The sequence below is a fragment of the Lepidothrix coronata genome, unplaced genomic scaffold (genome assembly GCF_001604755.1).
Source record: "Lepidothrix coronata isolate B3197 unplaced genomic scaffold, Lepidothrix_coronata-1.0 Scaffold7, whole genome shotgun sequence".
NCBI classification, from domain to species: Eukaryota; Metazoa; Chordata; class Aves; order Passeriformes; family Pipridae; genus Lepidothrix; species Lepidothrix coronata.
The window spans coordinates 7252087-7269859 of NW_016690187.1; the positions used below are offsets into that span (position 1 = coordinate 7252087).

At 39.2% G+C, this 17773-nt stretch overlaps 2 protein-coding genes across 2 annotated transcripts; one reads left to right on the plus strand and one right to left on the minus strand.

Moving 5' to 3' along the window:
* Nucleotides 1-48: 48 nt before the first annotated feature.
* On the minus strand, nucleotides 49-11660 carry PLEKHA3 (pleckstrin homology domain containing A3). The gene is made up of 8 exons (XM_017838780.1): nucleotides 11473-11660; nucleotides 8831-8947; nucleotides 7290-7445; nucleotides 6523-6659; nucleotides 5385-5549; nucleotides 4209-4252; nucleotides 3555-3670; nucleotides 49-1942 (listed from the first exon to the last, which is right to left on the minus strand). Exons 1-8 carry the CDS (start codon nucleotides 11510-11512, stop codon nucleotides 1815-1817), a joined length of 903 nt encoding a protein of 300 aa, XP_017694269.1. The 5' UTR covers nucleotides 11513-11660; the 3' UTR covers nucleotides 49-1814.
* A 266-nt stretch (nucleotides 11661-11926) lies between these two features.
* Nucleotides 11927-16707, plus strand: FKBP7 (FK506 binding protein 7). Its single transcript, XM_017839050.1, has 4 exons — nucleotides 11927-12135; nucleotides 13656-13807; nucleotides 15907-16040; nucleotides 16356-16707. Exons 1-4 carry the CDS (start codon nucleotides 11930-11932, stop codon nucleotides 16515-16517), a joined length of 654 nt encoding a protein of 217 aa, XP_017694539.1. The 5' UTR covers nucleotides 11927-11929; the 3' UTR covers nucleotides 16518-16707.
* Nucleotides 16708-17773: the final 1066 nt, after the last annotated feature.

The following is a 17773-nucleotide window of genomic DNA, read 5'->3' on the forward strand; positions in this document are numbered from 1 at the left end:
GAAATTTCAAAAAGGAGCTCTAAGACAGCATACGATTCAAGACAACACTCTCACTACAATATGTAGTTTACTTCTCTGAACATCTTTTTTAATACCTTTTTTTTTTTTTACAATTGTCGTGTCATACAGAATACATTAAAGCAAACATTCAGAAAAAATGTACAAGCATATGAGTGGCTGATATGCCTATTCTAGTTTGTATGAAACTGACACAACCGAGCACAAATGACTGCTCTGAGCTGGTATCCACAAATCCCTTGGACAAACCATTCCATCCCACTTGAACCTGGCATAATGGTTTATAAACTGGCATTTTAAATGTGGGCAACAGCTCATATGTTTTTCCCCAACATTTGGACCTATTTTGATTTAGATAAATCAACATTCTAAAAATTTATAAGGAAAGCTCCCATTCCCATCTCTCCTTTCCAACCCACTTCAAAACCACCAAATTATTTATGTACACAAAAGGAAGACTAGTTAAACCAAATTAAAGAAGATCTGATTATAAAAACAGATTTTGGTATGTGCTTGAGTGCAAAAAACCCTGTACATCTATTTATCAATTGTGTAAATCAAAAAGAGTAAATGGCTTGCTTAAAGTGCTCTACAGCTAAGACGTTATAGACCAAGTTTATCCCTAAACAAACACCCAAAAAATCCCCAAAAGCTTACAATGTTAACATTAAGAACCTTCTGGACCAAGGTGCTAGTAGGCACTGTTATACTATATTACTAATTAATTATTAAGAGAGTCAGACTCTGACCTCGCTTACAGTTAATGTAAAATTTAAACTGATGTAACTGAGAGCAGAATCCATCTTCTGGTGTATACCATCCTCAAATGATATAAAGGAGACACAAAAACAGAAGCTCCCTATTGTATAAATATGTCATAAATAAAACACGTATAGATACAAATATTCATTACAACAGCAGCTTAAAACAGTCTAACATTTTAGCTCTTGCTTCTATAATACTTTGCTAAAAATACATCTTAAGTAGGCAGAGTAAATCTTAACAGTGCTGTATTAACTACTTGTGATACTACACACCCCAGAAACAATTTATGCACATTTTGAAGCCTTTAGTAGATCTTCAGATCTTTAGTACTGAAAGTAGGTAGAAATTTTTGATGCAAAAAAGAATAAATAAATAAAAATTATTAAATATCCCATGTTTGGTACAAATACTTCATATTAAGTTATTTTTATACATTTGTTTAGAAAAATACACTAAATATTTCTACTTTCATTGGCTAAAAACAAGGACTGGATTATGTATATCCGTGTATTCGTAAAGGCGGCAATGTCAATTACCGTCAAGCTGCTAGAAGAGACCCATTAGTGCCCATTCCCACAGCCCTTACACTGGCAAAAAAAGCTACTGTGGGGCCAATCACAGCTCTGGGTGGATGACCTGGTACAAATGACCAAGAGGCCCAGGGCACAAGTCCCATTTTCCTCCAAAAAAAATGAAAATTTTTGCTGAAGTTTATAATGCATGTTTACTAACATATCAGTCAGACCTTCACACTTTTTAAAAAGAGCTACGTTTACAAATGTGGATGCTTATCTGTTAAAGCCATCATTTGTTCCAAAAAATGCACATTCAAACTGTGAAATATTAGGAAAATACTCTTGCAAATAAACTATATAAAGATAAAATACACTTCAAAGATAGTATTTATGTTATTCTATAAAGTGCAGAGAAATCCTTCTAAAAAGGGAAATTACTACTTCCTATAACAACAGTATAATTACAGCAGCTTTTGCATAGCATTATTTATAGAAAATTGAATACTTTCAGTTGTTTCACGAGGAAAAGGATGAAAGAGTCTCTTCCAGTTCAGATCTTTCCTTTGACACTGATTTATTTTCTTCAGGAATGGTTGATGATACTAGATCTCCATTGACAGCACTTCTAGAACAGTGAGCAGATCCTGTGAAGAGATCAATAAGTATTTAATTTTCAACCCCTAAAACATATCATCCAATCTATCAATTATTCTATTTGCTAAGTATTTCCTGTACATAAGGAATCAGAAGTGTAATTACTCTGGACTTGTCCTGAAAGATTTCCACCAATATCATGCCCAAAGGTAATGGAGATGAAGACTGTTCAGCCAGCATAACTCAAGTAATTTTTTCTTATACAATGATTTTTTACATTAGGAAAGACAGTAACCTGTGAGGTGCAGACATATTCTTCATGAGGAATACATGAATTTTTTTTTTTAAAGAACTGATGCATTGACAAGCACTTAATTAAAATATTTTCTATTATTAAAATGAAATGGGTGACTTACTGCAACTTGGGTATTACTAGGCTACGTGACAGGAAAGAAACGGAACTAAGATAACTGGCAGGTAGCAGAGGGAACTTCTAAAACAGTAAAAGAAAACAAAAATCCAGAAAAGCTGAGCTAGAGACTAGAGCTGAATAGTAAGGAACTGTATTAGCAGAAACTTGTAAGACAAAGCCTCTTCTCAGCAGTCCTAAGTCGGATTGGGTAACCAACACCAGAAGGCCCAGCTGGTAACAGCAAAAGCCTTGTGTTACAGGAAGCCTAACTGATACACACCTACCTTAGTCATCAGACACAGAACAGGATCTAAACTAAGTTTATTAGCTTGAGATACATACTGGCATACCCTATGCTGGGGCAGATGAATCAGGTGAAAGAGGTGGTCACCATGCAACATGTGAGTATCCAAAACCCAATGAAATGGCACTGAAGTGTGAATACATGCTTCATGATAGAATGTAAAGCATTACTATCACTTCCTGCTCACATGGGCTTTCAACCATGCAGAGGCCTCAGGCTTTTTAAATCCAAGTGAGGCAGTAGGTATTCCAAAAGGAAGCAAGGCTAAACCAGGAGTAATGAAGAAGAACTGGTCAAATTAGAGTCTGCCTGAGAGGAGCTATGATAAAATCAAAATGACAGCAAGATTCCAAAGGAAAATCCACAGAAGAACTGGCTACTAACTCAGACAGCCCATCTAATTAGGAAGGAATAATATTCTGATCATGATCTTTATTACTGGCAAGGCTGCACCCCTTCAGAACAGTTCTCTACCAAAGACAAGGAGCCACTGAAATGAACCATCTTTCCACAATGCACTGGTGGAAACTACTGCCCACCACTCACAAGGGTCACAAAAAGAATTTCTTTTGGGACAAGCAGGTGGCAAACAGCAGTATTCCACATCACTTACCAGAACATCGTTCATGGAAGAGCCTATTAGTACAAACATCCCTTTTCTGATTGTGTCTCTATTTTATCTTGCCAGGAGTCCCACTGATTTCAATATAACTACTCCAGCTGGAAGATCCTTTTTAATATGTATGGAAGCCAGAACAAATCAGCCAGCTAGCAAACTACAGAAGTGCCTTCATTTATAATACAGGAATCTTAAAACCAAAACTTTAAGTAACCAATAATAAAATTTTTTCCTTCTGCTGATATCAGCACTAGAACAGCTGCTGTAAAAAGGGGAATAAATTGCACAGAAAGATACAAAGAAAACTAAGGCCCCTTTCCAACTTACTCTGAGAATCTTCAGAAGGTGTATCACTGTAAGATTCTGTATCTGAGTATGTTCTTCTGCGTCGCTGAGAAAATCGGTGAACAGATGAACCTGGTTCTTTTACAGAATGATTAATCCTACAAAAAAAAAAAAAAGAGATGTATTTAGTAAGCAAAAGCTGTAACAACCCAAACAAATTTAATATACTTTAAATTTGGAATAACTTTGGTACTTAGATTAGACTGTTAACTATCAATGCTTTTCACTACACTAGACTAAAAAATGGCACAGTTAACAGTCTTAATTTCACAGTTGTAAAGCCTCAAAATGGAAATAAAAATGCAATATAATCTTTGCATGTAGAAGAAAATAATGTGAGAATCTGAAATACTGACTCAAAAAAAATGTTAGTGTTTCAAGCTCTAGGTTTAATTTCATGAACTTGTCAGAATAAGTCATTTACATAAAGTTTCTAGCACGAAGAAATTTTTGTAGTATGTTAGAAACAGCAGACACATTATTTGCTACTGACATTTGTTTTCAAAATTAGATCAATTTATGACTTTTAATTTTTTTTTCCCAAGCAAACAATTCTCCCATTTTGATTTTAATGCTAGCAAGTTCAGGGAGGTCTTTTGAGACATAAGAAAAAAGCTTAATGAAACAGAAAATTACCTTTCTGAATAGCAAGGACCAGGGTGGCTAACGGAACGCTTCATCTAGGGGGAGAAAAAAATAAATTCCAAACCACAAACCACAACAAAATGTTACAAGCTACTTATGAGAATAATACGCATATCTACAGTATTTTTTACTTTACTTACAGTCTCTACAAAGAGAGAAGGCAATTTTTTTTATTAAAAGTAACCATTCTTAGTTAAAAATCTGATTTAACTATATGAAAACAGATGGATTGCCATCAATATCAAAAGTTCTAGAACACTCACATGGGAAATAGTTTACTATGAAAAAATACTACCTCATTTCTATGGAACTCATTCCCTCTTGCACCAAAGTTACTCACAGAGCCATTTCTTAATTGCTATGATATACAGAAGACATTTACCAATAGATGCTTAAATTCCCTATCACACAATAAAGCCAAATCCTGCCTCTTGATTCCTTATGGTTTCTCTGATATCACTGCCAAATCTCTATGCATATCAAAGGAAGTTATTAATTTAAATCATAATGATCAGTTTTGTAAGTAAACTGATTAAAGATAAATAGACAAAAGATGCAAATGCGAAGAGATTCCCACAACAAAATTCCATGTTATAGCTCATCTTGGAATCCATACATACAACTGAGAAAACATTTAAGATGATTCCCTATACACTGTCCTTCTAAGGGAAATAATCAGTAGTCAACAGTTATACAAGTACGATTTTTACCATTATTTATCTTTTTTGTTAAATAAGGTCACACTAGATTAATACAAACATCTTCACTTATATACACTGAAACATATGCTATCTTGCTGAAGTGCTTCAAGCCATGAAGCACTTAAACAGGAGACGTAGTTATAAAATTTTTAGGATCAGTGTAGAGCTAGCACTCTGAAAAAAGCAGCTGGACTGAGGAAAATTAAACCTCATTCATTTATGAGATACTTCACTACACTGGCTTGACAGGTACCATAAATTACTCTGATGATGTAAAGGCTAGCAAACAAAGACTGGGAATGGAAAATTATTGATTTACAGTTAGGACCAGTTCTGATTTATAACAGAGTCAATGTTTCAACTGTTGACATCATAGCACATGGCAATAGCAGCCTTCTGCCACTCCTCCCCCCAGTCCAACTAACAATATGACACTAAAAAAGATAGTATTTCAAAATGTTTAAACCATTTGAATAGGTGATGGTGACACAGGAGAAACCAAGGGATCAGGATGAGGCAGCTGGAACATTTCTGGCTTAAACTTGGCATTAGCAATCTTCACACATTCTTCAAGTGTTGTGATAAATGTATTACATGTGGCACTAAGCAAGGAAGAAGCTTCATTCATGTTCTGAAAATAAATGAAAGCACAAACATAAGCAAGAAAAAAAAATGAAAATATGCAAATACAACTCTCCCACCACCACTCCCATGCATACTAATTTCCCTCATTACTGCCAAGAACTTCCAATTCCTATTTTATTTAATCAAATGTGCACCTTACAATGAGGTCAATTTAAGAAACCAATGTGACAGCACTGTAAATTCTTTCTGACACTTGAATTTCTTTACCAGCCAACACCTTACTGCAAAGCATATCTCAGAGTGACTACCTTGTATCAGAAGATCACTTAGTGAAACAAATGAATTGCAGAAGGAAGCGTGAACAGTTTTAGCACTCAGAAGCCTGCAGGACAGTTTCACCTCCTGTAAACTGTGACTAACCATCAACCCTTTGCTTTGCTCTAAGTGACCAGTAACATTGTCCCCACTCTGCTCAGGAGTGTAAAGAATGAAACCATTAATAATTTCCAGTACCAACTTTCATTCAAAAGCAGAAATACAATCCAGTATTGTACTAGTGCAATAGTAGTGTTCTAGTGTACTTGTGCACATTCAGAGATACCTGCACTGCAGGTTTCCAATACCTGTAACACTAGCTTTCACTCAAAAAAAAAATGGAATACCCTCCTACACAAGGAAGTAAGAATGGACAAACAAGATTGTTTCACCTGCACTGGCCATAACAGAGATGCCAAACAAGACAAAATATTGCCTTGCTCATAAAACAGCTCTTCTGGCCATTTAATAAAATGGCTCAGAAACACAATTGCTTCCTAAAACATGGTACAATTACATTTAAACATCCAGGTACTTTACACACATAAAAATCACCATTAGTATATATACACACAAGCACTCAAAAATTGCACTTAGGTTAAGTTTCCCAACCTTAGGGAGATGAAAAAGGCATAAGACATCAACAGTAACTTGAGCTGCATTATATAATTAGGTTCTCCAATGACATCCTAGAAATTCTGTACCTCAATGCTGGGAGGAGAGCAAGTCTCATCATGGTGAACAAATTCTTGTATGGTATGAACTTGCTGCATTAAAAGATCACAGTAGAGACGAAGTTCGGACATTTTGGTTTTAAGAGATTCATTGGTCTCACTTATTTCTATTAAAAAAACAAGGAAATATCAATTTATTGTCTACAATGTATGTATACATTGAATTTTAAGCACTTTTCATTTAAAAATTCACTTAAATGTTCACTTAATTTTGAGGAAAATTGGATTCTGCAATGAGTCAAGAACTGTACTTGAAGCAGACAATAGTTTCTACTTTTGGATAACTGATGCTAATTTAATGACTATTAAGAAAAAGGCATATTACCAGGAAAAATAAAGTTGAAATCTTTCTTAGCTGCAGTGTACCGTAGAAAAATTTACTGGATAAAATTTATACCCACCGCAGTGGCCGGAAATGGTTACATTAAGCCATCCAAGAAAAATTACACAAAAAATAATAGTCAAAGCACCAGAAATGAAATAGCTTCACAACAGCTACAAACAGTATGTTTGTTCTTGTGGCAACAATACACTGCTGGTATTTCAGCTTCTTAAGAAGTCACCTCAGTTGACCTCTTCTAACTCAAACATGGAGGGGGAATTTACCAGAGATGACTAGAAATAACTACAATTTATATTAAAAGACAGTAATAGTGACTTTGTATCACAATATTTGCACTATGGTCATCTGAAAACAAGTATCTGAAAAAGTAATATACTCTAGGTGACACACATACCTTTTTCTTTTTTTGTTCTAGTATCTGCTAAACAGGCTTTTGCACTCCCCAGTGCTACCAGCCATCTTTGCCTTTCAGCTGCATTAACTGCTTTCATATAGAAGTGCTGCTCCCCTGGGATGATTAGTTCCATTCTCGTGTTGTCTGTTGCATGAACTTGTGATAGAAGAGAAAAAAAAATTTTTTGAAAAAAAAAAAAAAACCTCAACTCCATAAAATTATCTACTAAATACTTACCAAAGTATTTTAAAATGTTTATGACAATCCCACAGCATACACTACATCACAGTGCATCACTGCCAACTGTGAAAAAGCCCAAAGCTGCTCAACCTTTCTGCCCAGCACATCGTCCAGTCAAGAGACTTGACACTGAGCAGTGGCCAGACTCCAGTAGGAGGGGGTTCCCTTTCTACATTAATAATACACTGTGTATGAGTCTGTAATAAATGCTGTATTCCAAACCTGGCCTAAATGTGGCAAACTGAAGAGCTTTGTCGCAGTTACAGGTATTAACAGGAGATTAGATAAAAACTGAAATAATCTCTCTTCTACCTGAGACCAGATTTCATCTAGAAGAGCCAAGAACTGAGGTGGACTTTGTTTCCAATCTATTATATTCAGTACTACATTTTTAACTGAATACTCTACCAAGTTTCATGTTATTGACCACAGTTCCTTCAGATGTAGTCCCCACTAGCCATGGATGCAGGAGACTCTCCCAAATCCAGACTTCAGCTATTATCTTTCCTTCACCAAAGGAACAAGATGACAAGCAAAATGAACAACTCAAATGGCCCAAAAAAAAAAATTATCTTCCCCACTTTACATCACTGATTTCATCTACACCAAGGAAACACTACCAAAAAGGAGTTATCACATGAAAAATACTTGGTGGCCCATGTAAAACAAGTTCCATTTTTTAATATATAAGTACCCACATCACAAGCCCAGTTATCTGCAGGGATCTGAAAAGAGGTCAAGAGTTAACAGCAGTGGAGAGTTAGGACAATGTCTTGCTATTAGCCAAGGAGGTTGACCTAAGCTTAGACTACACAACAACCTAAACTCACAGTTTGGCACAAACAGTTCATGTACTAACTCAAATACTGCCATCACCTGTGCCCATGGGCAGCTGCTAACAGTGACAAAAGTAAAAATGACTCAGAAAAACAAAGGACAAAACATCTCTGGTTTATGACCTTTTGGGTCACCGCTGATGCTCTGGAAAACTAGCATCCATGATTCAGTCCCTATCACTGGTCATAGGAGGGAAAAGCACTAGAACTAAACAACTATCTGAGGTAACTTCAGGCATGAACCACATGTACCCAACTGTTTAAAACAAAAAAAAATATATGGTGGGTTCTAAATCTCAAAACAGAGCTCCATTCACATTCATTTTTATTTGTGAACTAGTTCAGTCACACTGAACTACAGATAAACAAAAAAGAGGAAGAAAAACTTGCAAAAATGTATGTTGAGTGACCTTTTCTATTTCCCTGGCAGCTAAAATTTCCTCAAGCAGAACTATTAATTCTTACCTTTTATTTCACACACAGCCATCTTTATACTTCCTTTGCTGCCTTTGCAAACATCATCCTGGGAATCATAGTATGACAATATCCCATTGTCTAAAACAAACCACCGAGGCTGCCAACCTAGCAAGATCAAAAACATGAAAAGATAAGTTTAGTCTAATTATTAAATTGTAAATCAAATTCATCTCTTTAGCTGTTAAAACTTTTCTTAAAGAGGTAAACATTAAATTATCCTCGTAACACACCAGGAAGTAGACAATCTGTGCAGTCTGAAGACCAGAGCTGCTCTATAACCAGACTAGTGTTATATGGATATTTCACTCCCATTCTTTTTGGATGCAAGATCACCAGTATTTGTTTTCACTATACTCCATTTTAAAGAAAAATTAAATTTTAATTTAGCCACCAAGAAATCCTGTTTTGCAGACTGATAAATTACACACCTCTGAAAAACTATTCTCATTCAAGTATATTTTTCAGGCAGACTTTCTTAAGATTGTAGGAACTTCTTTGTAAGATACAAATAAATGACTGACGTCACCAACTCCTATGCTATGGTCTCTTCTGCTTACTGTATTTCAGTGAAAACTTTGTATGTCATACTTAAGTATTAACATACCATTTTCTCTCAAAGTAGTCCAGTTCCATTGCCCAACAACAATCATATGTCAGGCACTGTGTGTAGAACTCATGGCTTATTCTCCTAAATCCATTTGTGAGGACAGTATACACCAGCTCCTCTACTAATGTTTTCTCCAGCTTTGCTTTAGAAAAATTATATAACGATCTCTGACTTCACTACATCTACAAAACAGAGCAATTTATGCATAGACACAAATATCTTTGAGCAGTCTATGCAGCATTACACCACACAGTAAATTACTGTCATGGGCCTTCTTGGATTAAAGTATATTAGCATTCCTTTTTTTTTCTTTCTCTTTTTTTTTCTATTTCATAAAACTCAATACTCACTGGAATAGACGCCCTAATTTCTAATACAACTAAATGCAAACCATTTTGCCTAGTAAATCACCTTTGTTTCTAAAAATAACATTGCACTACCATATTCCAGTAGAGCATAACCATTATACCGGCCCATTACAGTCTGGGTCAGCTGTACAACAGGAGCAGATTATCCCTCTATTTTACAACTCCACACCAAAATTTAACTTCCTACTCAGCTTAGGGTTTGGAATGGCAATAACTGTGTGGCCAAGAACTCAATGCATTTGACAATATGACAGTGTGGTCCATGGTGCTTCCCAATTGCCATCCCAACAGAGCTGCAGCCATCCAGCAACAGTGTACTTCAACACAGGAGGCTTACTCAGGTAACAAATCCTTGAAATCAGCTAAAGGTTTCATACTATTCACATTCTTACGATGCTATCATCATAAAATCATTTAAGGTTGGAAGACCCCCAAGATCGAGTCCAACCTTTGATTTCATCAACTAGACCATGGCACTAAGTGCCATGTCCACTTGTTTCTTGGACACCTCCAGGGATGGTGACTCCACCACCTCCCTGGTGAGCCCATTCCACTGCCTGACAACCCTTTCAGTGAAGAAATTCCTCCTTTCAGGGAATTGCAGAGAGTGATAGGGTCACCCCTGAGCCTCTTCTCCAGGCTTAGCCTCCCCCAGCTTGCCCTCATGACTTACTCTCTAGACCCTTCTCCAGCTCCACTGCCCTTCTCTGGACATGCTGCAGCACAGGTGTCATTACGAGTTGTAACATTAATTGAAAAAGTGCAAGACCAGGCCCCACTACATCATATCACCACTTTGTGATAAAGAAATAATAACATGTAATTGGTTTGGTTTTTTTATTTACTAGCTTTAACCGTAAGCATACAACTCTTTTTAAATGCAGAGTGGCAACTAAAAAGCAGATCCACAAGAACCAGAGGGCAAAGAAGATACTGCCAAGGCACAATTAAGCATGGTATGTGATCCAGTGCTGATCAGCTCTGGAAAGACCCCTCCAGAGTCCTCTCACAGTATCAGAGGAGAAACCTGTTTCACCCTGACAGCACCACCTGTCCACTGCCTGCTCCAGAGGGAGACGGTGTCTCCATCACAGCAGAGGACCAGCCAAACAAAACCAGAGCTTTGCTGGCAAATGTTGGCATTTGGTGCATTTTTTGTCTGCAGCGCTTCTAAAAAATGCATTTTGTGAAACTGAAGTTTATCATATGTTTTACAGGTTGGGATACAGGAGCTCCCTACAGCCTGTCCTGCTGAGGGCAATCCAAGTCGTGAGAGAGACTCGGCCAGGCCGTTCCCGGAGGAAGGCCGAAGCCCAGGCACCCCTTGCCCGTAGGGGGCCGGGGCCGCGCCGGTGCCCGCAAGGAGGGCCCGGCCCGGCCGCACCGCGGAGAGCGCTGGCACCGCCGTCAGGCGCGGCCCCCGGCCCAGGCACGGAGCCGGCTCCAGCCGCCTCAGGGCCGCCCGCCGGGGCTCCGAGCACAAAGGGCAGGCGATGTCTCAGCCAGCGCGTTACCAACAGCGCCGGCCGCCCGCGGGACCCCCCGAGGCAGCGGCGGCGGCGCGTCACGGGCGAGGCCGAGCCCTCCCGGCGCCGCGGGCCCCTCACCCTCACCCACACCCCAACCACCGCCCCCCGGCCCGGCCCCCCGCCTACCGGCCAGGTAGTTGGTCCACTTGTACAGGACCCCCTCCATCGCTCAGAGCCCGGCGCCGGGCCGCATCCTCCTGCTCCGCCGCAGGGAACGGGCGGCCGCGGCCGCCGCGGGGATGGCGCTCCCCTGCCGGCCCCGCCGCTGCCTCCCCCCCGCGGAGGCGGAGCCGCTCAGCTCAGGCGCGGCGGCCGCGGCGGCCCCAGCGGCGCCGCCCGCCCCGCGGGGCGCTCTGCATCCCCCCTGCGCACCCAGCCCCGCCGCCCCTGCGGGCGCTTCCGACGTCCCTTTCACTTCCTGCGCGGAGGGGGCGGCCCGAAGAACCGCCCGCCCCGCGGCTGCTGCTGGGGCCGGGCTCGTCCCCGCGGCCGGGCCGGCCGAGGCAGAGCGGCGGCGCACACTCGGCCCCCGCCCCTCGGCGCGGCGGGGACAGTGCCACGCCGGCGCCCTCCTCGGAGCGACATGGGCCGCGGGCTGACCCTGCTGCTGCTGCTGCCGCTGCTGGCGGCCCCGGCGCGGGCCGAGGGCGGCACGGCGGTGGCGGAGCAGGTTCAGATAGAGGTGCTGCACCTTCCCGAGACCTGCAGCCCGAAAAGCAAGAAGGGCGATCTGCTGAACGCGCACTATGACGGATTCCTGGCCAGCGACGGATCCAAGTTTTATTGCAGGTGGGCTCCCGTGGCACCGGGCCAGGGGCGGGGCGATGGGCCCTGCCCGGCCATGTACGTGGCCCAGCCGGTTCCCCGCAAGGAGCTGCGGGGTCCCACTCGCCCTCAGCCGGGTAAGCGGGACCCACTGCTCCCCCAGCGTGGGCACAGCTTGGGTCCCACACTGTCCACATCAGCATTAGTGATTCCCCCCCCCGCTTTGTTTTTTCTCATCCGAGTGTTCATGGATGCAGGGTTTCCCTAGGATCATGAGGGACAGGCGCAGAGACAAGATGGAAATCCCAGCGATGGGGCCCGAAGGGAGGGACGCAGAGAATCTGCAGTCCACACCTCACATGAGAGAACCCCTTTGGCAGGGTGAAAAAAACACCACCATGTTATCACCTGCCGTGTTCTGTGTTGCAATCTGTGCAGAAAAACCTGGGTTGGGAGGAGGAGCTCCTGGTAGAGACTGACAATTTTAGACAGAAACTTGAATGCACTTCCTCATAGTTGGCACTGTACAGAGCAGCCACATTATTACACTAGTGTTTTGCAGCCTGTCACTGCTTCCCTTCTTGATTTGTTGTGCCGTCCATTTTGCCCCAATGTTAGTACTTAGGTTTTTGCTTTTTCACTTTGCTCTATCCATCTATCTTCAGGCTGTTTCTGTTTGGTTTAGCTTGCTTTGCACAGAAACTGTTGTGAAAAAGCTCTACTTTCACAGTGCCTTGCTTTCAATGGCAGTCCATCCTACTAGTGGGGTAGGACTCTCCCGTGCAGAACTATGGAGGGGAGAGTATTTTCTTTCTTTCAGGTACCTGGTTCACTCCTTACCCATATTTGGACAGATCAGACAGTAACTTAGCTTATTACAAAATCTTGATTCACTTCCCCCACTTGCATAATTTAAGAAAATAAAATTAGTATAAGATAATTCTACGTTTAATAGTACTGTTTCACTTGCATTTTTTTGCCTGTTGAAGTGACTGATTTTGGTACATACAGTGTTGATCTCTGGCTTTTAAGCTGCATTCTTCTTAGCTGCCGTTCAATGTAGCTCCCATACTGGGCATAGCTTATATGACCAGAAGCTGCCTCAAGCATTGAAGAGAGTGGTGGGTGAGCACACAGATTCCCAGGTCCCCCAACACACACCTGCATTGTCGGTCCCACCCCATCCTACAGTGATGTGAACTGCTGAAGACATTTTCACTGGTCCCAGCACTCCTCTTCTTGGAGACTTCCTACAGCAGCACCTTGTTCCTGGCATGCAGTGTACATGATCAGGAAGTTCAGATGTTTTTGTTAGAAGTTAAAAAACAAAGGGGTTTTTTTATTCCAAAAGAAGGTTTGCCCTACATATATCAAATTTAACCTTAAATAATTTATAAATGTAGCAGAAGAAGTGTTAATACTTTGTATTCTTGCACTCTAAACATTTTTGTGTGCTAATAATCTATGTTTTTACTGACTGCAATTTATATTTATGTAAAAAAATACTAAATTTACTGTTACTGATGCATGATTCTTTTTAATAGTCGGACACACAATGAAGGTCATCCAAAATGGTTCGTTCTGGGTGTCGGACAAGTCATAAAAGGGTTAGATATTGCTATGATGAATATGTGTCCTGGAGAAAAACGGAAAGTGACAATTCCTCCATCATTAGCATATGGACAGCAAGGATACGGTAAAAAAGAAGTTTTAACACTAAACTTTGTCTTTTCTCTGTTTTACCCTTTCAAATATACAGTATTGTAAATGTGTGTAAGAATTGGTGCTCCCAATATTTTTGGAGGCACTGCAGCTGTGCAGCCCAATCCTGCTCATTCCTGTGCAGTTTAAGTCCTTGTCACAGACCTACACCCAGGCCTTGCAGTTTGCATTAGAACTCAGTACACAGCACCCAATGCATTTTTCCAAGTATTGCCACAACATGAAAAATCGACATCAAAAGGAAGATCTTCATATCAGCATTTTTTGTCTTAATTCTAGTTAAATTCTAGTCATGTTTAATTTCTGTTGACTCATACCTGCTTAGCCTTTTTATGATAATTTGCATCTTCTGACTAAAATGGAATGTAATGCAGTGCAGTTAATCTAAGTAGAAATAATTTGCTTAAAATAGTGCTTACCTTCTGGATAGTTAACGGATATCATCATCACATTACACAGTAATTGCAACAGTGCAATGCATGAAATCTGATTTGAATAGAAGATAATTCAGTATGCAGATCACTTTAAAAAATTTCCAGTCTGAGCTTATGGAGTGTTTCAGCACTCAAATGTAGCTAAAATTCAGCTTTGACATAGATATAGTAGTTTCTGTGAAAAAGTAGCTCCTGATCTATAATAAGTTTGGTAGTGATTTGTCAGAATTCAATGCACCAGTTTTGTCTTTCATACAATTTCATACAAAAAGAAGAACACACTGATACAAATAAAAGATGTTCTTTACCTCTAATAATAGTGTTAACTATTTGTTCCAGGTAGCACTTCAAGAAAGTATTATTTTCCTACAGCATACCTGTCCTCTGTCTCAGCGTATTCCTGCATGCTGGGGAAGATGCCTGCCTAATCTTGAATTAGAAAAGATGCATGTGGCTTTCTAAATCTTTACATGTCTTTCCTTTGTTGGTATGTATATTTGGAAACTTCTGGCATTGAATTCTAGTATTGTATCTGTCTTTCCTAAGTAGCATTTAAACCACGATCTATGTTCATATGTATTTAAAACTTCTTCTTTTCTAAAGCTTGGAAGGTTGAAATCTTTTGGTCTCTGAAACTTGTCGTTTTTACTATAGCTACTTTAGATGAGTAGTGTGAGTAATAGTTTTGTTTACCTTCTGTTTATAAACAAAGTAGATTCTTCAGTTTCTAAAGGATGGGCACAAGCTCAAAATTCTGTCAAAATTCCGAGGTTAAAATGTCATGCTCACTGGCTTTGGCTATGAATAGAAGCATCTTGCATGTTTACATTTTAATTTTACACTGCATGGTTTCTTAATGCTCTTTTGGCACTACTTTTAGACCTCACTAGTTTGTTGCTGTCTCTTTTTAGTTTCCTTTTTCTGACAGATGCATGATACATTGACCTGTGTCAATTAGGCAGTGCTGTTTTTACAGCAGGTGTCTGAAAAAGCTTTAATCCATGAATAATGAAGTTTAACAGGGTTTCTTTTTTTAATTCAGAGACCAGACAAAATATTCCAGTAGTTTGGGGGTTTTGTGGGGTTTTTTTGCAAATCAGATGACTTACATTCTATTGCTTCTTTCTGAGATGTACATTTTAAACACTATTTTACATCAAATTCTTTCAGCATAGGTATAATTCATAGCAAGTGGGTAAAATATGATGTTACCTGTTTGTTTCTTCAGACAGAAAACACATGTGAGCATTGGTCTATTACTGTAATATTTGAAATCAGATGGCAGATATTTAATCTTAATAAGCTCTGTCATATGACAGGATGTGAAAGAATAAGAACTCTGGAAATATTTGTTTTTCATGATAACCCTTAATCTCTAAAAGTATCTGAATTGATATAAGTGATATAATTTTGTTTCAGGGAAGTACATGGTTAGCAAGTTTCTCACAAAATCATTTCTCTAACACAATAGAATAATCTTCCTGTCTAGATGTACAATATTTAAATTTAAAGTTTAAACTGAATATTAACACAGCCTTTTCTAATAAAAAAATAAAATGTTTACATGTGAATTTATCATACGTGTGATCTCTGACCATAGAGCCTGATTTCTTAAATGCCTTTTTTCTTTTGTTCATAGCACAGAGCAAGATTCCACCCAATGCAACCCTGATCTTTGAGATTGAACTTTATGCAGTAAATAAGGGACCTCGTAGTGTTGAAGCATTTAATCAAATAGACAAGGACGGTGACAAGAAACTCTCTGAACTGGAGGTAATATGATGTAAATAATTTGAAATAAATAATTTATAAAAGTATAGGTATGGTTTCATGAGTTTTATCTTTACATGAGCTGCCTCTGCTGCAGTTGATCATATAAGGCTTCTGTGTGCTTACACAAGCTACACTGTGCAATGCTGAAATTTCCTTTAATACATTAATATGTCTCAGACTTCTGTAGATGAACTGTAGATGTGTCTGCACTGGAGTCACAATAACTTAGGTGTATACCCCAGGTGTCCTTAAAGATAGCTGTTGAGTCCTGGCATAAAAATCACAACAGTTGGGAGTTTTTTCTTTTTTTTCTAGATAAGCCAGTATTTGAAAGAAGAATTTGCAAGAGATGGCAAAAAACGTCATCCCTCAGCCCACGATGAAATCTTAGCTGACATATTTAAGAAGAATGACCATGATGGAGATGGCTTCATATCAGCAAAGGAGTACAACGTCTACCAGCATGATGAACTCTGAGTACTTAAAAAATCTTTGGCTGTTTTCTGGACACTGAATTCTAAATAATAATACTTTGTCACAGAACTTTTTGTATTTTTTTTGTAGTGGCATCTTTTTATATCTCTTAAGGTGACTGTAAAAATTTTTAACATTCAACTAATAAAATTGTTACGTGTTTCAAAAGAAAGAAATAAAATCGGAAAATTATTGTTATTGGTTCTTGCATCATGTTCTGATCTACAGTATTGCTCAGTAGTCTTTCTCATTGTGTAAAATACTGATGAAAATAATTATTTCTGTCCTCTTGAGCACACAAAAATGGATCAAGTAACTGTTGACATAACTGATGAACACTTCTCAATCCCCTTTTAAATAAAAGGGGAAAACAGAAGCCCAGGAATGTAACTCTGTTAGACCCCTGCAGGCTCCTAGCCAGCTTCTCAAGGAACAGCCATTTGCAGCAATTAACTATAAAAGGCCTTAAAATAAATGAATACTGTCTATGGAATATGAAGATAAAAACACAGATGTTTTTAAAGCAATTTAAAATAACCTCTTTGATATAATTTTAACATGAATAATTTGGTGTTGATGAAAAAGCAGTATTTTTAGTGAGTTTTTAAACTTTGATTTAGTAAAATTGTTGTTATTGCGTTTATTCAGCAGCACCAAGTTAAAAATCTACACTATCATAATTTCCTTAGATGAGATTGAAGATGATGGGAGATACTATATATGTACATAAGTAATTATTTGAGCATCATTCTGGTTTCCCTGCTTCTGGAAAAATGCAAAGAAGTAGCAATAGTTAATAGAAAGTATTTGGATCTCATTGACTGTTTTACTTATGCAGATGTCACCCCAACACTTGGGTAACATGCTTTATTCTTCTCACATGAAAAGCAATGGCTGTATTCATTTCAACATGTAATAATCAGTTGTACACAGTGAAAGTGGCAGCACAACTGAAAAATCTTCCATACCTGGGTTATCCTTAAAATAACTTTAAAAGGTAGAAAAATGTTTTTTGCTTTGCCAGTTTAAAATAGCATGGTGAGAGGGTCAACAGCACCCTACCCAACAGCATGCCCAGTCCCAGACCTGGACAAAACTCTGGTGCCCTCACGTGTTCCTGTTCTCAACGGGCTTACTTTTCTGTGGTTGAGAATGCCAGCTAAAGACCTTCACCCCTGAGGTCTCGTTGGAGTGTGTAGTTCTGTTATTTTCATAAGTTTCCAAAATATTTTCAGCTAAGCAATTTTTTTCTGAACATG

Bases quoted from the DNA above. Each gene is read 5' to 3' on its own strand.
- PLEKHA3 (XM_017838780.1), bottom strand. From the start codon at position 11,512: ATGGAGGGGGTCCTGTACAAGTGGACCAACTACCTGGCCG. The intron at 7,446-8,830 runs GTAAGAATTAAT...TTCTATCACAAG, and splicing joins GGCTGTGTGTGAAATAAAAG to TTCATGCAACAGACAACACG. The intron at 6,660-7,289 runs GTATGTGTGTCA...TTTTTTTAATAG, and splicing joins TAGAACAAAAAAAGAAAAAG to AAATAAGTGAGACCAATGAA.
- FKBP7 (XM_017839050.1), top strand. From the start codon at position 11,930: ATGGGCCGCGGGCTGACCCTGCTGCTGCTGCTGCCGCTGCTGGCGGCC. The intron at 13,808-15,906 runs GTAAAAAAGAAG...TTTTGTTCATAG, and splicing joins ATATGGACAGCAAGGATACG to CACAGAGCAAGATTCCACCC. The intron at 16,041-16,355 runs GTAATATGATGT...TTTTTTTTCTAG, and splicing joins AGAAACTCTCTGAACTGGAG to ATAAGCCAGTATTTGAAAGA.